The sequence below is a fragment of the Oryctolagus cuniculus genome, chromosome 11, assembly GCF_051225735.1.
Source record: "Oryctolagus cuniculus isolate XC-2025 breed Fujian yellow rabbit chromosome 11, ASM5122573v1, whole genome shotgun sequence".
NCBI classification, from domain to species: Eukaryota; Metazoa; Chordata; class Mammalia; order Lagomorpha; family Leporidae; genus Oryctolagus; species Oryctolagus cuniculus.
The window spans coordinates 120,347,822-120,368,195 of NC_142877.1; the positions used below are offsets into that span (position 1 = coordinate 120,347,822).

A 20,374-nucleotide genomic window follows, 5' to 3' on the forward strand; every position below is an offset into this window, starting at 1 on the left:
ACTGACCTCCCCACCCCCAGCCCGGTGTCCATGGAGGGAGTGATTGACACGTCACAGAGGAGCGAGCCACCCTGTGTGCTTGGGGAGCAGCCTTGAGTCGGTGGGTGTCCCGTGTCAGAGTGTGGGGGTGGAGTCCCGGCTCTGTTTCTGATTCGAACTTCCTGCCGAGGCCCGCCCCCCAGGAGGCAGCTGTCATAGCTCAAGTGTTTCGGTCCCTGCCACCCACAGGGGTGACCCGGATGGAGTCCTGGGCTCCTGGCTCCAGCCTGGTCCAACCCCAGCTGTCGTGAGCATTTGGGGAGTGAGCCAGCAGATGGAAAATCTCTCTCTCTGTCTCTGCCTTTCAAATAAAACAAACATTTAAAAAAATGGGATGGAGGCTGGTCAAGGTTATCACGGAAGAGCGTGAGATGGCAGCTGGTACTGCAGGGGGGCGGCGGCCGCTGTCCGTCCTGGCTTGTGCTCCCGTGGCCACTCCCAAGCAGCTGGCAAGAGGACAGATCTGTGTCGGTGGACAGTGTTGTGGGCACGGGGCCAGGGTCTGGCTGGCTTTGCCACCTGAGCGTCCTCAGGCACCCGCCCAGGCGTGGAGCGAGGGCTCCATTGCTCTAGGGAGTGAGGGCAGCGGTGAGAGTGGGGCCAGGCTGGACGCTGGGGGCTGCGGAGGTGGATCACGGCTGGTGATGCACGCCGCTGCTCTACTGCCGACCAGCAGCAGCTGAGCAAATGTGAGAAGGCACTCGTGGGCCTGGGTTGGCGGACTCTGTCTAGAAGCCGTGTAGTAACCGTTGGGGGCTCCCCAGCCTAGGTCTCCTGTACAACGCCTCCCCCTGCTTAGCAGCACAAAAGCAGCCAGGGCCCTTGGTACGACACACGAGCACAGCTGTGTGCCAATAAAACTTTATTTGTAAGAACAGATGGCAGGCCAGATTTGGCCTGAGGGCTGCGGCTGCGGCTCCAGGCCAGGGGAACAGGTGGGCAACAGCTCAGAGTGGAGTCCCGAGTACTGGAGTATCTGGAGTGCTGTCCCATGTGCCGGATCACCCGGGGGGGGGGGGGGTCAAGATCAGGCTTACTTCCGAGAGCTGGGGCCAACAGGTGCCCAGCAAGGCCGGAGTAGAGGGAGCCTAGGCTGGGGCCTAGGGGCCGTGGCTCGAAGCCCGCAGGGGCAGGGCCAGAGAGCGGGATGTATCAGCCGTGGCGGGCAGGAGTCCCAGGACCCCTCACGGATGAGCTGTGGGGAGGAGCGGTGGGCGGTGCCGTGTGACGCGGGGACCCCCTCTGTGCCCCAGACGTGAACGAGTGCAGCAGCAACCCCTGCAGCCAGGAGTGTGCCAACGTCTACGGCTCCTACCAGTGCTACTGCCGGCGCGGCTACCAGCTCAGCGACGTGGACGGCGTCACCTGCGAAGGTGAGGGTGCCCTGGCCGTGCCATCCCCTGGCAGGTGCCAGGGCCTCCGCTGCCCGGGGCTGGCAGCTGGCATGGGCTTCCCCCACGGCTGAGATTGGCGCGTCGTTGAGGGTGAGGTGGGCGGGGAGCAGCCCCTGCCCCTCCGCCCCCGTCATTCTTCCCTGCACCTGTGCTCATGGTCACCGCTGAGTGGACTGGGGCTCTGAGCCACAGGGCGTGACCATGGCAGGGGTCTGAGGAGGGAGGAGGGCTCCAGGGGCCACCCGCACCCCTGACTCCAGCTCTGCCTCGGCCTGGGCCGCTGTCTACTCAGTGCCGGGGGTGTTAACTACAGCCCCCCCGCCCAGGCTGCCAGGGGACAAAACCAGATTAAACTGGCCTGCCACACGCTGCCTGGCGCCCATGGTGGTGGGTTTTGTTAGCAGATGGCCCTTGGTCCCCTGCTCCCACCTCATCCTCTACATCACGCACTGCCGTGGGAGCCCAGGCTAGCCCACCCCTTCGCTGCCTTGGTTTCCCCTCTGTGCTCTCCGGGCCCCCTGGGGGCTCTGCCGTGCGAGGCTGAGGTGGGCTTTTCCCTTGCAGACATCGACGAGTGTGCCCTGCCCACCGGGGGCCACATCTGCTCCTACCGCTGCGTCAATGTCCCCGGGAGCTTCCAGTGCAGCTGCCCCCCGAACGGCTACAGGCTGGCCCCCAACGGCCGCAACTGCCAAGGTGCGTGAGGCCCCGCCCCTGGGGTCGGAGCTGTGGCCAGGCCGGGGGAGGCTGGTTGCCTGACCCAGGGCCACACCACAGGTGTGGCAGGTCCAAGGCTGCCGTGTGCCCTGGGCCCCCTCCCCACCTGCCCTCGCTGGAAAAGACTGGGACGCCTTAGGAAGGCGCCCGGTGGAGGGAAGGCCCGGAGACCCCCTGCTTCCGCCTTCCATTCCGTCACCCGACTGACCCTTGCTGTGGGCCAGGCCTGGCATGCAACCATGAGCACGTGGCCAAGGCCTCTGTCCCCAGGGGCTGCTCGCTGTCCCAGCAGGGGCCTCGGTGTGCTCCCGAGGTCTCTGTGTTGTGGTCACGGTGACTGTGAGGTCGTGTGGGGCTGGCTCTGCTCAGCAGAGGCTAGATGGCTGGGGGGTCATCCTCAGCCTGCATTTCCAAGACCCCCGGGGGTCCCCGTGTCCTCTGTGGCTGTCATTTGATGACTGGGGGGAGGGGGCACGGTAGGTTTTAGTGGACGAGTGATCCTGGGGTGGACGCGCTGGCTCCCATCTGGGGTCGGCCCCAGAAGCTGGGCCGCAGGGGCAGCTCTGTGCAGCCCCCTCCTCCTGGGCGCCCCGTGGGGCTGTGGGTCCAGAGGCTCCGGAGGCCCCCGGATGTCATTTCTGGTCACGAAGAACAAGGCTTGGGGCGAAGGCAGGCAGGAGCCGAGGCGTTTCCTGGGAGGGCCCGCTCAGCCGGGCTGCAGCCCCAAAGGAAGTCCCTCACCTCCCTGTCTCTGCCAGAGCTCGTGGTCCTCCTGGCCGGGCTCCCTCCCCGCAGCCTGGGCACGGCGAGCACACGGCCCCGAGCACCGCTCTGCCAGGGCAGTGTGGGCTCGGCCACCAGCCACCAGGCTTTAGGGACAGCCCCCTCCCCGTGGAATTCGCTCCAGAGTGTCTGTGGGAAGCCCCAGGGCCCCCCTCCACAGGAGCCCCAAGCCTGCAGGGCAAGGTGTAGCAAGATCCTGTTAAGCCTGGGCGGGGTTGGGGGCGGGCGGAGCCTCTGCCCCTCCCCTCCCAGGATGTTAGGAGTCACATGAGATAAGGGCCAGGAGCCACGGAGGGGCACTGCGAGGACTCTGGCGCTTACAGAATTTGTGGCCTGGGGCAGGTGCGTTGGTTCTGAGCGCCCCCTGGAGTGCGTCCTGGGATCGTTGGGAGGATGCGGAGTTGTCCTTTACCCTCAGCGCCCCCCGGGCCCCCCGCACCATCGCCACGCTCGAGCCGTGGCTCATGAATACTGAGGTGCGGCTCTGCCAGTGTGGCAGCTGCCGCTGGCCTTTGGCTCAGGGATGCAGAGACCGCCTGGGACACTCCCGTTCTAGACCAGAGCCCCCGGCTTTGAGTCCTGCTCTCCTTCCTGCGGAAGCACACCCCCGGAGGCAGCAGCGAAGGCTCCCATGTCGTCGGGGCCCTGCTCCCTTGACGTGGGAGACCCCGACTGAGCTCCGTTCCCGCCTCCTGCCTCCGGCCTGGCCCAGCCCTGGCTCTTGCAGGTGTTTGGGGCACAAACCAGAAGATGGGAGAGCTTGCTTGCTCGCTCTCTCTCTCTGTCTTTCAAATAAAATCCTTAGAATGCAGATATCCAACAGATACAGGGGCTGGTGCCGGCCGCTGCCCCAGAAGCAGCCGGTGGTGGGCGAGGGCAGCCCTGAGTGGCGGGAGATCCCAGCATGCCCGTCTGGGAGGGGCGTGGCTGCCTGGCCCTCACCGTGCCGCCCGTGGTCTCGCAGACATCGACGAGTGTGTGACTGGCGTCCACAACTGCTCCATCAACGAGACCTGCTTCAACATCCAGGGCAGCTTCCGATGCCTGGCCTTCGAGTGCCCCGAGAACTACCGCCGCTCGGCAGACACGTAAGTGCCGCCCCGCCGCTGTGTCTGTGTCGGCCTCCCGGTGGCCCGGCTGGGCGATGAGCTGTGACCGCAGAGCCCCCCGCTGATCCGGGCGAGAAGGGGCTCCGAAGGCAGGGCAGTGGCTGCAGGCGCCCTGGGCCGAGCCTGCACAGGGAGCCCTCGTGTTTCCTGGTGTGGAACCCTGGGCTGCTCTCGGCTGTGCCGTGGGGCCGGCAGGACAGGCTGTGACTCCGAGGAGCAGGTGGTGGCCGATGTGGGGGGCTGCCGGGATTTGCCGGGGGCTCCTCGTCAGGCAGCGACCTGCCTGGGAGCTGATTCCAACCTGCTGGGTGACCATGTGGGAACAGCACGGAAGGTTCCGTGGCCTAGCCTGGAGCCGTGTGGCTGGTGTCCTCATGAGCTCGGTCCCCACATGGCCACTCAGCGCTGGAGTGGCTGGGAACCCCCTCGTGCAGAGTCGGGAGGCGCCTGCCTCACGCCCCCCCCCCTTGGCACCAAGTTTCTCCAGCGAGGCCATTCGGCGCCTCTGTCCTTGCTTCCGGAAGCGCCTCGAAGCCCATCCTGTGTGTGCACAGGGAACCGCCCCTGGCACAGGAAGTGACCCAGGCCTCGCCAGGCCGCCTGTGCCTCCCGGGCCCCGGCCTCTTGTTGGCTTCTCCCGCCCGAGTTCAGTGTCTTCCTTGCGGGGAGCTGCAGGCTGCAGTGGGCGCCCCTCGGCCTCGCGCCTGCCGGCCCCCCCACACCATGTTTTCTGCCAGCGCTGGGGTGGTGCACCTGCCGCCTGGCCATGGCCCCTCCTCCTCCGTGTGTATGCTCTCTGACCTTGTCCTGCCCTGGCTGGCGAAAGGCCACTCCAGAGCTGTGTCTGTGAGTGAGCGCACGCGTCCTGCGGTGGCTGGGTGGTAGTGACGGTGCTTCTCTGAGCCATGGGGCCAGGTCCCTGTCCTCGCTGGAGGCCGTGCAGCTCGGATGGAGGTGGGAGGAGGAGCCGAGGGAGGGGAGGCGTGGGCATGTGTGCGATGCTGCGGGCTGTCCCGCCAGCAACCCGGCCCCGCGATTCTGCTTCGTACAAGGTCCCTGGAATCACCAGTCCCCTCCAGGGCTGGGAAGGGGGGCCCGTCATTCAACGCGAATGAGGCCTGGAAGCCTCAGAGCAAGTGGCCACCATCCCCGTGACGACCCGGTCCCCAGGACGGCCCGTTCCTGTGCTTGGCGAGGGGTGGAGCTGGGGGAGGCAGGAGACCTGCCCTGGGGTCCTGACCTTGGTGGGCCGGGCGCGTCCCCCGGGACTGCTCTTTTCCCATGTGAGGGCTGCACCTTGGGGGCTGCGGCATTCTGGGAAGATCACAGCTTTAGAGCCAGGATCCCTTGGTGCTTCTCGGAGCCTCCCTGTCCTCCTCGCGCGCCTGGGTGACCGCTGTTGAGAGGTGGAGCCCCCGTTCTCCATCAGGCTCAGCCAGGGTGCGGCCCTGACACCCCTGCTGGTACTGTGGCATGACGGGAAGGAGGGCCTTCCGTAGCCTCAGAATGAAGGTCTCAGGCGTCATGGAGAGGGTGGGCCCAGGGCTGGGACAGCGGTGTGTGAGCTGCTGGACCTGGCCCTTCTGAGTGCTGTGGCCTTGGGTCGGTCTCTGGGCCTCCCAGGGCCCCTTCTGCATCTCTGGCGTGGTACCCAGCTGCCCTGCCTGGTGAGGCGGTGAGGACCCCAGCTCAGGAGCCCGGCCTGGGCCAGTGGTGGGCGTGGTCATCAGCGTGGGGACCCACCCTGGGGAGAAGACCGAGGTCTGTCTCTGCCGCTGGCAGCCTGTGCTGCTCGGCTCTCAGAGAGAGGAGGGGGCTCAGAACAGGAGCGGGTTTGGGGCTGGCACTGCCGACACACGGGGGAGCTCCCTGGCCCCTCCCTGATGGGGAGGCCTGGACCAGCCGGGGTCCAGCCTCGGGAGTAGGAAGTGGGAGCCGGGTCTGGATCCCTGGTTGAGAGACCCCAGGGCGACTATCCCAGCTGAGCTCTGGGCTCACAGGAGCTGTGGGCGCAGGGGAGCTGCGGTGACAAGTCGGCCGCAGAGAACTGCCCCGTGGCCTGGAGCAGGATAAGCCAGCTCGGGCGGGCTGCAGGCCAGTGGCCCGGCCAGGAGGGTCCGCCCTCTCCGCACACTGACACTGGCAGCCCCGCCTCCCGTCTGATCTGGCCCTGGCTGCACGTACGTGGTCGGCCCTCACCACAGCTCCTCTGCATTGTGTCTTTCTCTCTGGTCCTCTGTCTCCCTGTCTCTCTCTGAGCCTGGCTTCCATGCGGGTAGCGTCTCGGGTGGCCAAGGGCTGTCACTGGAGCGTGACCCAGCATGCTGTGCCGCAAACCACAGGGCTCGACCTCGTGGGTGCCCCCGGGCTGTCGCAGTCCTGACCACAAGCTCCCTCCCGAAGCTGGCCGGTGCCTTGGAGGGCCTGGAGCGCCCTCGTCGTCCCCTCGATGGGACTGACTCCTGCGATGTGCGGTCAGCGTGTGGTCAGCGCTGGGCTGAGCACGTGAGAGACAGGGACAAAAGCCAGCAGCCGTGGCCATGCGTCAGACCAGGCCGAGCGCCAGGCCTCCCGAGAGCAGGGACGGCCCTGGGGGCAGTTTCCTCTGGGGTGTGATGGCTCTGGGCGGTACTCACGGGACTTGGGCGTTGCGATCAGATGTGTTGGACTTCAGAGTCGGGGTTCGTTGTTATCTCGTGCGTGGTGTGGCCTGGGACGTGTGGTGTGATCTGGACACAAGTCTGTGGATGCCGGGGTCTGTGCCCCCCAGTGCCCTGCTCTGTGGTAGGTCCCGTGACGACAGCCCGCCCCCGGCCAACAGCAGGCATTGCTGTTCCCGTCTGACAGGTGACTTGGCTGCGCTCGGTAGCTAGGACTCCGCGGGTGTTTTGATGAGTTTGGAGCAGGGCAGGGGCAGGAGGGGGCTCACTGAAGCCGAATCGGGCCGGGACGGTGACGATCCTGTTCATCTTTCACTGAGCACATAGTAGGTGTCAGCTCTGTGCCCAGCGCTGGAGATAGAGGCAGGGAGCCCCAGCCCTGCCCTTGAGTAGCGAGTGGACTGGCAGGAACACGCAGGAACACCTGGTGACGGCAAGGGCTGGGGCCTCTGGGAATGGCTGTGGGGTTGGGGAGGAAGGAGCGGCCTGCTCTCGGCGTGCGATGGTCGTAGGAGCCGTACCAGGACGTCACGCCACCTCACTTTCCTGCTTAGTCGCGCTGGGTTCCCTCTGCCATCAGGCTGGCCTTGGTTGGGACAGGCCACACTGGCCGGAGTGGGGAAGCTGCGATCCCATGAGGGAGACTCTAGCGCCACCTGCTGACCAGGCCCGTTCAGGCCACTCTTGTAGCCGCTGAGCCGTGCATGTATGTGTGTTTGTGTACGTGTGTACTTGTGCGTGTGTGTATGTACAGGCTTTGAAGTGAGATAGGCTGATTCTAAACCCAGCCTGCCACCTGCTACCCACCATGGAGTCAGCTGTCACAGAGCCTCTGTCTTCCGACGGGGAGAATGCTGGGAGTCAGTGGAGGCGCGCACGCACGCATGCACACAAGCTGCACACACAGTTCCTGGGCCCCAGCCCTCCCCAGCTCCCAGCTCTGTGGCCTATTCCCCGTGGGCTGGGGTCTGGGTACCCCTGGGGGAGAGCTGCCCCCCAGGAGCACCCATGCCCTCCTCCTGTCTTGCCTCTGTCTCTGGAAGCCCTCCTACCAGTATTCCCTGTCCAGTCCTCAGATGCCTTAGTGCCAGGGCTCGTTTCCAAAGTGACACAAGCGTGCTGAGAAGCAGCCTGGAACAGGGTGTGAGAGGAGACCCCACTCACATCAAGTGCCAGGTACAAAGTAAACCAAGTCAGCCAAGATGAGACGTGGACGTTGAAAAAGCTGACCGAGAAGTGTGACGGGAGGGCCGGGCGGAGGGTGCTGCTGATTAGAGAATCCCAACACAGCCCGGCGGCAGAGCTGCCTAGGCCGCGCCCACCAAGCCCTGTGACCCCTGCTTCCCAGTGTGACGGCCTGGTGTTGAGGAGGCGAAAGATGAGGCCCTGTCCCGCCCTGTATAGGAAGTTACGCCTGTTCCTGACCAGTTATGCAGTTAGAAGCTGTCTCCACTCCTACACCGGAAGTCAGATCCTGTCTCCACTCCTACACCGGGAGTCAGATCCTGTCTCCATCCTGTCACAGGAAGTCAGATCTTGTCTCCATCCTGTCACAGGAAGTCAGATCCTGTCTCCATCCTACACAGGAGTCAGATCCTGTCTCCATCCTACACAGGGAGTCAGATCCTGTCTCCATCCTGTCACAGGAAGTCAGATCCTGTCTCCATCCTACACAGGAGTCAGATCCTGTCTCCATCCTGTCACAGGAAGTCAGATCCTGTCTCCATCCTACACAGGGAGTCAGATCCTGTCTCCATCCTGTCACAGGGAGTCAGATCCTGTCTCCATCCTACACAGGAGTCAGATCCTGTCTCCATCCTACACAGGAGTCAGATCCTGTCTCCATCCTACACAGGGAGTCAGATCCTGTCTCCATCCTACACAGGAGTCAGATCCTGTCTCCATCCTACACAGGGAGTCAGATCCTGTCTCCATCCTACACAGGGAGTCAGATCCTGTCTCCATCCTACACAGGGAGTCAGATCCTGTCTCCATCCTACACAGGGAGTCAGATCCTGTCTCCATCCTACACAGGAGTCAGATCCTGTCTCCATCCTACACAGGGAGTCAGATCCTGTCTCCATCCTACACAGGAGTCAGATCCTGTCTCCATCCTACACAGGGAGTCAGATCCTGTCTCCATCCTACACAGGGAGTCAGATCCTGTCTCCATCCTACACAGGGAGTCAGATCCTGTCTCCATCCTACACAGGGAGTCAGATCCTGTCTCCATCCTGTCACAGGAGTCAGATCCTGTCTCCATCCTACACAGGAGTCAGATCCTGTCTCCATCCTACACAGGGAGTCAGATCCTGTCTCCATCCTACACAGGGAGTCAGATCCTGTCTCCATCCTACACAGGAGTCAGATCCTGTCTCCATCCTGTCACAGGGAGTCAGATCCTGTCTCCATCCTACACAAGGAGTCAGATCCTGTCTCCATCCTGTCACACAGGAAGTCAGATCCTTCTCCACTCTGTCACAGGAAGTCAGATCCTGTCTCCATCCTGTCACAGGGAGTCAGATCCTGTCTCCATCCTACACAGGGAGTCAGATCCTGTCTCCATCCTGTCACAGGGAGTCAGATCCTGTCTCCATCCTACACAGGGAGTCAGATCCTGTCTCCATCCTACACAGGAGTCAGATCCTGTCTCCATCCTACACAGGAGTCAGATCCTGTCTCCATCCTGTCACAGGGAGTCAGATCCTGTCTCCATCCTACACAGGAGTCAGATCCTGTCTCCATCCTACACAGGGAGTCAGATCCTGTCTCCATCCTACACAGGAGTCAGATCCTGTCTCCATCCTACACAGGGAGTCAGATCCTGTCTCCATCCTACACAGGGAGTCAGATCCTGTCTCCATCCTGTCACAGGGAATCAGATCCTGTCTCCATCCTACACAGGAGTCAGATCCTGTCTCCATCCTACACAGGGAGTCAGATCCTGTCTCCATCCTGTCACAGGGAGTCAGATCCTGTCTCCATCCTGTCACAGGGAGTCAGATCCTGTCTCCATCCTACACAGGGAGTCAGATCCTGTCTCCATCCTACACAGGGAGTCAGATCCTGTCTCCATCCTACACAGGGAGTCAGATCCTGTCTCCATCCTACACAGGAGTCAGATCCTGTCTCCATCCTACACAGGAGTCAGATCCTGTCTCCATCCTACACAGGGAGTCAGATCCTGTCTCCATCCTACACAGGGAGTCAGATCCTGTCTCCATCCTGTCACAGGAGTCAGATCCTGTCTCCATCCTACACAGGAGTCAGATCCTGTCTCCATCCTACACAGGAGTCAGATCCTGTCTCCATCCTACACAGGGAGTCAGATCCTGTCTCCATCCTACACAGGAGTCAGATCCTGTCTCCATCCTACACAGGGAGTCAGATCCTGTCTCCATCCTACACAGGAGTCAGATCCTGTCTCCATCCTACACAGGGAGTCAGATCCTGTCTCCATCCTACACAGGAGTCAGATCCTGTCTCCATCCTACACAGGGAGTCAGATCCTGTCTCCATCCTACACAGGAGTCAGATCCTGTCTCCATCCTACACAGGAGTCAGATCCTGTCTCCATCCTACACAGGGAGTCAGATCCTGTCTCCATCCTACACAGGAGTCAGATCCTGTCTCCATCCTACACAGGGAGTCAGATCCTGTCTCCATCCTACACAGGGAGTCAGATCCTGTCTCCATCCTACACAGGGAGTCAGATCCTGTCTCCATCCTACACAGGGAGTCAGATCCTGTCTCCATCCTACACAGGAGTCAGATCCTGTCTCCATCCTACACAGGGAGTCAGATCCTGTCTCCATCCTACACAGGGAGTCAGATCCTGTCTCCATCCTACACAGGGAGTCAGATCCTGTCTCCATCCTACACAGGGAGTCAGATCCTGTCTCCATCCTACACAGGGAGTCAGATCCTGTCTCCATCCTACACAGGGAGTCAGATCCTGTCTCCATCCTATACAGGGGTCACATCCTGTCTCCATCCTACACAGGAGTCAGATCCTGTCTCCATCCTACACAGGAGTCAGATCCTGTCTCCATCCTACACAGGGAGTCAGATCCTGTCTCCATCCTACACAGGGAGTCAGATCCTGTCTCCATCCTACACAGGGAGTCAGATCCTGTCTCCATCCTACACAGGGAGTCAGATCCTGTCTCCATCCTACACAGGAGTCAGATCCTGTCTCCATCCTGCACAGGGAGTCAGATCCTGTCTCCATCCTACACAGGAGTCAGATCCTGTCTCCATCCTGTCACAGGGAGTCAGATCCTGTCTCCATCCTACACAGGGAGTCAGATCCTGTCTCCATCCTACACAGGGAGTCAGATCCTGTCTCCATCCTACACAGGGAGTCAGATCCTGTCTCCATCCTACACAGGAGTCAGATCCTGTCTCCATCCTACACAGGAGTCAGATCCTGTCTCCATCCTACACAGGGAGTCAGATCCTGTCTCCATCCTATACAGGAGTCAGATCCTGTCTCCATCCTACACAGGGAGTCAGATCCTTTCTCTATCCTACACAGGGAGTCAGATCCTGTCTCCATCCTACACAGGGGTCACATCCTGTCTCCATCCTACACAGGAGTCAGATCCTGTCTCCATCCTACACAGGGAGTCAGATCCTGTCTCCATCCTACACAGGGGTCACATCCTGTCTCCATCCTACACAGGGGTCAGATCCTGTCTCCATCCTACACAGGGGTCACATCCTGTCTCCATCCTACACAGGAGTCAGATCCTGTCTCCATCCTACACAGGGAGTCAGATCCTGTCTCCATCCTACACAGGGAGTCAGATCCTGTCTCCATCCTACACAGGGAGTCAGATCCTGTCTCCATCCTACACAGGGAGTCAGATCCTGTCTCCATCCTACACAGGAGTCAGATCCTGTCTCCATCCTACACAGGGAGTCAGATCCTGTCTCCATCCTACACAGGAGTCAGATCCTGTCTCCATCCTACACAGGGAGTCAGATCCTGTCTCCATCCTACACAGGGAGTCAGATCCTGTCTCCATCCTACACAGGGAGTCAGATCCTGTCTCCATCCTACACAGGGAGTCAGATCCTGTCTCCATCCTACACAGGGAGTCAGATCCTGTCTCCATCCTACACAGGGAGTCAGATCCTGTCTCCATCCTGTCACAGGGAGTCAGATCCTGTCTCCATCCTACACAGGGAGTCAGATCCTGTCTCCATCCTATACAGGGGTCACATCCTGTCTCCATCCTACACAGGAGTCAGATCCTGTCTCCATCCTGCACAGGGAGTCAGATCCTGTCTCCATCCTACACAGGAGTCAGATCCTGTCTCCATCCTGTCACAGGGAGTCAGATCCTGTCTCCATCCTACACAGGGAGTCAGATCCTGTCTCCATCCTACACAGGGAGTCAGATCCTGTCTCCATCCTACACAGGGAGTCAGATCCTGTCTCCATCCTACACAGGAGTCAGATCCTGTCTCCATCCTACACAGGAGTCAGATCCTGTCTCCATCCTACACAGGGAGTCAGATCCTGTCTCCATCCTATACAGGAGTCAGATCCTGTCTCCATCCTACACAGGGAGTCAGATCCTTTCTCTATCCTACACAGGGAGTCAGATCCTGTCTCCATCCTACACAGGGGTCACATCCTGTCTCCATCCTACACAGGAGTCAGATCCTGTCTCCATCCTACACAGGGAGTCAGATCCTGTCTCCATCCTACACAGGGGTCACATCCTGTCTCCATCCTACACAGGGGTCAGATCCTGTCTCCATCCTACACAGGGGTCACATCCTGTCTCCATCCTACACAGGAGTCAGATCCTGTCTCCATCCTACACAGGGAGTCAGATCCTGTCTCCATCCTACACAGGGAGTCAGATCCTGTCTCCATCCTACACAGGGAGTCAGATCCTGTCTCCATCCTACACAGGGAGTCAGATCCTGTCTCCATCCTACACAGGAGTCAGATCCTGTCTCCATCCTACACAGGGAGTCAGATCCTGTCTCCATCCTACACAGGAGTCAGATCCTGTCTCCATCCTACACAGGGAGTCAGATCCTGTCTCCATCCTACACAGGGAGTCAGATCCTGTCTCCATCCTACACAGGGAGTCAGATCCTGTCTCCATCCTACACAGGGAGTCAGATCCTGTCTCCATCCTACACAGGAGTCAGATCCTGTCTCCATCCTACACAGGAGTCAGATCCTGTCTCCATCCTACACAGGGAGTCAGATCCTGTCTCCATCCTACACAGGGAGTCAGATCCTGTCTCCATCCTGTCACAGGGAGTCAGATCCTGTCTCCATCCTACACAGGAGTCAGATCCTGTCTCCATCCTACACAGGGAGTCAGATCCTGTCTCCATCCTACACAGGGAGTCAGATCCTGTCTCCATCCTACACAGGGAGTCAGATCCTGTCTCCATCCTACACAGGGAGTCAGATCCTGTCTCCATCCTACACAGGGAGTCAGATCCTGTCTCCATCCTGTCACAGGAAGTCAGATCCTGTCTCCATCCTACACAGGGAGTCAGATCCTGTCTCCATCCTGTCACAGGAGTCAGATCCTGTCTCCATCCTACACAGGGAGTCAGATCCTGTCTCCATCCTACACAGGGAGTCAGATCCTGTCTCCATCCTACACAGGGAGTCAGATCCTGTCTCCATCCTACACAGGGAGTCAGATCCTGTCTCCATCCTACACAGGGAGTCAGATCCTGTCTCCATCCTACACAGGAGTCAGATCCTGTCTCCATCCTACACAGGAGTCAGATCCTGTCTCCATCCTACACAGGGAGTCAGATCCTGTCTCCATCCTACACAGGAGTCAGATCCTGTCTCCATCCTGTCACAGGGAGTCAGATCCTGTCTCCATCCTACACAGGGAGTCAGATCCTGTCTCCATCCTACACAGGAGTCAGATCCTGTCTCCATCCTACACAGGAGTCAGATCCTGTCTCCATCCTGTCACAGGGAGTCAGATCCTGTCTCCATCCTACACAGGGAGTCAGATCCTGTCTCCATCCTACACAGGGAGTCAGATCCTGTCTCCATCCTACACAGGGAGTCAGATCCTGTCTCCATCCTACACAGGAGTCAGATCCTGTCTCCATCCTACACAGGGAGTCAGATCCTGTCTCCATCCTACACAGGGAGTCAGATCCTGTCTCCATCCTGCACAGGGAGTCAGATCCTGTCTCCATCCTACACAGGAGTCAGATCCTGTCTCCATCCTGCACAGGGAGTCAGATCCTGTCTCCATCCTACACAGGGAGTCAGATCCTGTCTCCATCCTGTCACAGGAGTCAGGACCTGTAAGGGGACATTAGTCCTTATGCTATCACAGGAAGTTAGGACCTGTCCCCAGCCAGCTGCAGGAAGCTACGTTCTATCTTCCCTCTGAGATAGGAAGTTAGGATCTGTCCCCTTCTCTGTCAAGGACATTAGAACCTTCTGCTGTCCTGTCACAGGAGGTGAGCCCGTGTCCCCAGCTTCCTCACAGGGGGTTAGAACTTTCACTGTTTCTGTCACATGAAGTTAGAACGTCTCATCTTGCACAGATCTGTCACCATTTGTGTTCCAAGCCCTGAGCTGGCCCTGTGGGTGCAGACAGGGACCGGGCCCCGAGCACCAGACTGAGTGATGGGGGTGGGTTCTGGCCTCACGGCCCAAGCACAGATCTGGCTCCTTCAGTCCCTCTGGGACCCAGGGAGGCCACAGTCTCTGGAGCTCGGTCTCCTCCTTTGAGAAGTGCTACTGTGGCCACTTCTTCTCTCATGGAGAATGTGTGACAAGGAATGCAGAGGACAGCATCCTGACCGCTAGAGGCAGACAGTCCCTTCCAGGGTGAGCCTCCAAGGAGCCCCTGTAGCTCTGTCACTGTCTGGGCAAGAGGCCAGGAGCCCGGAGGGCGCTCCGAGGGCCGGGGGTGCTGCTGTGTGCGTCTGGGGTGGGCTGTGCCGTGAGAAGGGGACACACTGTGCTCTGGGCCATGGCCCTTGTCCCCCGGCCGCCCAGCGCCCCCTGAGGGTGTTGGAAGAGGCTAGTGCCTGAGTCAGCTACCCTGAGGTCCACAGCGCCTCCCCGAGGTGAGTGAGGGGTGCTCTTCTCGTTGGCTGAGCAGGCCGGAGGGGCGGCGGGGGGCCCTGCCAGCCCGCTTGCCTGCACTGTTGTGGCTCCGCTTGCTGCCCTCGCGCTAACCCTCTCCTTGTCTCTCTGTCCACTTTTCTTGCAGCCGCTGTGAGCGCTTGCCTTGCCATGAGAATCAGGAGTGCGCCCGGCTGCCTCTGCGCATAACCTACTACCACCTCTCTTTCCCCACCAACATCCAAGTGCCCGCCGTGGTTTTCCGCATGGGCCCCTCCAGCGCCGTGCCCGGGGACAGCATGCAGCTGGCCATCACCGGCGGCAACGAGGAGGGCTTTTTCACCACCCGCAAGGTGAGCCACCACAGCGGGGTGGTGGCGCTCACCAAGCCGGTGCCCGAGCCCCGGGACCTGCTGCTCACCGTCAAGATGGACCTCTCTCGCCACGGCACCGTCAGCTCCTTTGTGGCCAAACTTTTCATCTTTGTTTCCGCAGAGCTCTGAGCGCCCGCTTGGGGCCCGGCTCCGCCCTGTGCTTTTCCTAACCCCTTTGAGATGCCAATAAAGTCTCAGCAGCCACCCGCCTGCCTTGCGTGCCCTGGTGTTCTTTGGCGTGGCCGGGACCCTTCGGGGACGAGCTGAGCCCTTGCAGCCCTGGAGGGCTTGACCTGGGGGAGCTTCCGCTAAGGGGACCGTGAGGCTTAGGCTGGTCGTTTCCCATGGTGCTCGCGTCTGCATTTTGTGCAGGGCCCAGAGGGTGGAGGTGTGGCAGAGAGGGCACCTCAGACCCCTCTCGCTTTACCAATGTGGAGGCTGAGCCCACCGAAGGGGAGGGGCTCGGCCCAGGGGATGTGGCCTTCTCCCTCCTGCAGGGAGCTGAGCACTGAACTGAGACAAGAAAGCCCTGCCCTGAGATTCGGCCCTTCCGTTCTGTCCACTTAAGCCCCCCCGAACCCGTGGGAAAACGCCAAGGGAGCTCCCACGTCTGGCACAAGGGGCTTGCCTCAATGGGGGGGGGGGGTGTCGCGTCCACTGCAGATCCCAGCCCTGTGGCAGGAAGTGGCAGAGGACAGCTGAAGAAATGCGATCCTAGGGATCTGCTGGCCTCACACCTGCCACAGGCGTCTCGGGTGTCCTCAGAGAGACCCCGAGAAGGCCTCCCAGCGGCTGGCCAGGCCCTGGGCTCTGACGCTACAGCGCTGCCTTGTCCATCGGTCACGTGCCTCACCGTGGGCCCCCACCCACCTGCCTGTCGTTCTCCGCCGCGATTCCAGCCAAGCCACTTCGCACCCTCTGCTTCTCTCTCTGCGCCCACACCGCTCTCCTGAGCGCTCGCTCTCTGCCTGGCAGCTGGGGTGGTCCTCCAGCGTCTGCCCAGAATCCTTCATGGTTTCGTGTGCTGGTAGATTGAGGGCCCCAGAATCCTTGGCGTGAAGCCGAGCGGGATTTAGTCCTCGGAGGTCGGACCCAGCCTGACTGCAGATTGTTCTGGTTCCCCTTCCCTGAGGCACACCGATGGGTGGATGGGAGGGTGGATGGATGGATCTGTGGATGGATGGGTGGACAGATGGATGAATGGGTAGATGAAAGGAAGGAAGGAATGAAGCCTGGATGGATGGGTGGGTGGGTGGATGGGTGGGTGGGTGGATGGATGGGTGGGTAGATGGATGGATGGGTGGGTAGATGGATGGATGGGTTCATGGATGGATGGATGGGTGGATGGGTGGGTGGATGGATGGGTGGATGGATGGGTGGGTGGATGGGTGGATGGGTGCATGGATGGGTGGATGGGTGGGTGGATGGATGGGTTGGTGGATGGGTGCATGGATGGATGGGTGGGTGGCTGGATGGGTGGGTGGCTGGATGGGTTCATGGATGGATGGGTGGGTGGGTGGATGGGTGGATGGATGGGTGGGTGGGTGGATGGGTGGATCTGTGGATGGATGGATGAATGGATGGGTGGATGGGTTGGTGGATGGGTGCATGGATGGGTGGGTGCATGGATGGATGGGTGGGTGGCTGGATGGGTTCATGGATGGATGGGTGGGTGGATGGGTAGATGGTGTTTTCAAGGCTTATTTCAAATCTCTCCTCTCCTGTGAAACCAGCAAAGCACGGCAGGGACTCGGCTGTCTGTTTAGTTGCTGATTTGTCATTGCCCAGGTTGCGTGGGCCGGTGCACGCGGCATGTGCACCTGCTTAGGGGAGTTCAGGGGCTTCGGAGGCTGTCTAGGACCCTTGCACGGCCCACTGGGGCCCCCGCCGTCCCCACCAAGTGACTGCAGCCCTATCTGAACTCGCCCAGCCTGGGGGGAGGGCCATTCTCTGTGCGGGGAGGGGCAGGGGCTGGGGGGCCTGCGTGGCTGCCTCTGCCCTGGGCTGTCAGGCTGCGCCCCCGAGAGGCCACAGTGCAGAGAAGCAGACCAGGAGGCGTCTGAGTCTCGGGCTCTGTGCCCTCGGTAAGTCGTGCAGGGCCACCTCGTGGCTGACCCGAGTCCCTGGCACGAGACGCGTCTGGCACAGGGCGCAGTCTGGTGCGAGTGCTGGATTCCCCATTCGTTGGAAGGCAACTGAGTATTCATTGGCTTAAACGAGGGGTGCGGTGCTGAAGGTGTGGGCGCGTCCGGGTCGATCTGATCCCAGGCCAGTGCCTGTCCGGCTGTCACTGTGGGAACGGAAACTGTCCAGGACGAAACGTAGTGATTGTCATTCCATGCGGATCAGGACGCCCAGGCCTACACCAGGGGACTTCCCAAAAGTTCATGCATCTTTAAAAAGTTTGTTTTTAAAAATATTTACTTATAGGCCGGCGCCGCAGCTCACTTGGCTAATCCTCCGCCTGCAGCGCCGGCACCCCAGGTTCTAGTCCCAGTTGGGGCACCAGATTCTGTCCCGGTTGCTCCTCTTCCAGTCCAGCTCTCTGCTGTGGCCCCCTGCACCCCGTGGGAGACCAGGAGAAGCACCTGGTTCCTGGCTTCTGATCTGCACAGCACGCCGGCCGTAGCAGCCATTTGGGGGGTGAATCAATGGAAGGAAGACCTTTCTCTCTGTCTCTCTCTCTCTCACTGTCTAACTCAGCCTGTCAAAAAAAATTTACTTATTTCTGTTTGCATTCAAAAGGTGAGGAGACAGAAAGGTCTTCCGTCTGCTGGCTCGCTCCTGCAATGCCTGTCAGCGACGGGGCTGAGGCAGCAGACGCCATGAGTGCAGAACCCTAGGTGGGCCCCGTGTGTGCTGTGGCCCCGTGACGGAGCTGTCACTTGCCGCCTCCCGGTGCGCATAGCGGCAGGGAGCTGGGGCTTGAGCCCAGGCAGGCAGCAAACGCCTGCCCTGATAAGTTTATTTTCGTGCAAAAAATCTGAAATCCGTGGGGAGTTTTTTTTTCATAATACCTGTTTTCTGTGGAATTTTTCAAGGCTCCTCCTAGGCATGGATTTCTAAGTTGCTTTGCCCCAAAAGCAACCTTTTAATTCCATTTTCCGTGAACTTTTTGGAGCGCCCTCGTGTGGTTGTTCCTGAAGTCAGTCTTCCCGTCAGTTAGTGAGGCAAGTGTTGGCAATGTCCCTGCTCAGAGTGGGGACACGGTGGCGCGGAGAGACACCCAGAGTCCCACAGTCGGCAGCTGGTGGGGCCAGGATCGAAACCCCAACAGCCTGGTCTGGGGTCTGTCCCGGGCCCCCTGCCCTGTGCTGCACCAGATGCTGGCAGGAGGCTGGCATTGCTGGGGTTAGATCCTTGTCCGGCCCTTCTCAGAGCACCCTGGAGGCTGGCCTGCGTTCTGTGATTTCCCCAGTGCGGAGCAGGCTGTGGTGTGGAGGGAAAAGCTGTGAGGGTGACGTGGAGTCGGGGGTGTGGCCGGCGCAGCCTGCAGACCCGGAGTTCTGAAAGCTCTCCGGCCCCTCACGGGGAACCTCTCAGAACAAGTAGCTGGGAAAAGAGAGACCCGTGCGGAACAGGTGCGGGCACGCAAGGTGACTAAGGTGCTCGCACCCAGGGAATTCAGGCTGCCATGCGGTGTGGCCTCCGGCAGGACACGGCAGTGGGAAGCCCCTGGTGGTCAGCAGGTGCCCTGGTAGTGCGTTGGCGCCCTGGGGAAAGGCTGAGGCAGCTGGGCGGTGTTTAGCTCACGGTGGTGCCCGGGTGTGCAGGAGCCCGGGCAGGGACCAGGGAGCCCCTCAGAAGTGAGGGCTCACACAGGGAGAAACTGCTGGAAACGGAGCAGGACTGAGACACGAGGCTGTGGGAAGTCTCGGGAAGCAGAGGATTATGGGGAAGTCTCCCCCCGAAGCCCCAGCCGGGGGGGACTCTGAAGCGATGTCCCGTGAAGTCAGTCAACGGACAAGGCAGCCAGGTTGAGTGCGGTTGTCGGTTCACACGGTGAGGTACTGGGCGGCGTGCTGTGACAGACGCCACCCGTTTCCCCCTTCTAGAAGGCGGCAGCCGAGGAGCTGGCCCAGCTTCTTCCAGCGTTCCCTCCGGGGACAGCCTCGTCCTAGCTTCCTGGGCGACCGTGGGCGCTCCCGGGCCGCAGCCACCTCGCTGCACAGTCCCCACGGAGTGGCCTCTGCTGGGCGTCTCGGCCATCACACAGCGCTCTCTCCGCCCTCACTGAACCAGGGGCCCGGCCCACTCCAGGGCCGGCAGTGGCCCTCCTTGCAAAGGCTGCCCCTTCTCAGATGCTGGGATAGCACTTTTTTTTTTTAAAGATTTATTTATTTGAAATAGTTATGGGGGCAGGGTGTGGAGACAGAGAGAGGTCTTCCATCTGCTGGTTCACTCCCCAAATGGCCTCAATGCCAGAGCTGGGCTGATCTGAAGCCAGGAGCCAGGAGCTACTTCCGGGTCTCCCACACAGGTGCAGGGGCCCAAGGACTTGGGCCATCTTCTGCTGCTTTCCCAGGCCATAGCAGAGAGCTGGATTGGAAGTGGAGCAGCCGGTCCTCGAACTGGCGCCCATATGGGATGCCGGCACTGCAGGCAGTGGCTTTACCTGCTATGCCACAGCGCGGGTCCCGGGGGTAGCACTTAGACTTCTGTTGTTTGGAAGGGTACAGTCCACCCTGCAAGACCCATACAGGGTGCCATGGGCTGAACAGTGGGTCCCCACGATCCACGCGTGGGCGCCCTCTCACTCAATGCCTTTGTGTTTAAAGACAGAGGCCGTGAAGTGACAAGGGAGGTCCTAAGGGTGGGCTCGAATCCAGGACAACTGGCTCCTCATTAGACGATGAGGTGCAGGAGCAGACACAGGTGCAGGGACCCCCTGTAAGGCCCCAGAGGGAAGCAAACCCGCCGGCAGCATGGGGCAAACTCCGGCCTCCAGGACCACATCCCGAGGCTGTGGTATTCGTTACGTGGCAAAGCAAGGCACAGGCTGTGAGGAAAAAGAGCACGAGGAACGGCTGGTGTCCCCGGTCGTGCCCGAGAGGCGTTCTCACGGGCTGGAGCCACACTCTGTTCTTCAGTCTCAGAGAAACAGGAAGTGTCAACAACGTGGCCAGGTTGTCACCGAAGGAAAGCTGGGGCTGGTTTAGGAAAAGCTGAGAAATGAAGCCTTGGACCCAGAAAATAAGTGAAAAACTTCAAA

General features: G+C 60.4%; 1 protein-coding gene across 4 annotated transcripts in view; it reads left to right on the plus strand.

Annotated features, from left to right (window-relative positions):
- FBLN1 (fibulin 1) overlaps window positions 1-20,374 on the plus strand; it is a 74,664-nt gene that overhangs the window by 31,058 nt on the left and 23,232 nt on the right. For 2 of the 4 annotated variants that reach the window (XM_051840584.3, XM_089307738.1), the window contains 4 exons: window positions 1,293-1,412; window positions 1,998-2,129; window positions 3,898-4,021; window positions 14,937-15,372. In XM_051840584.3, the coding sequence (XP_051696544.1) occupies window positions 1,293-1,412; window positions 1,998-2,129; window positions 3,898-4,021; window positions 14,937-15,291 (731 nt within the window). In that variant the 3' untranslated portion in view covers window positions 15,292-15,372. Of the gene's footprint in view, window positions 1-1,292; window positions 1,413-1,997; window positions 2,130-3,897; window positions 4,022-14,936; window positions 15,373-20,374 lie in introns of those variants that run through there. The other 2 variants (XM_051840583.3, XM_089307737.1) reach the window with 1 other exon arrangement.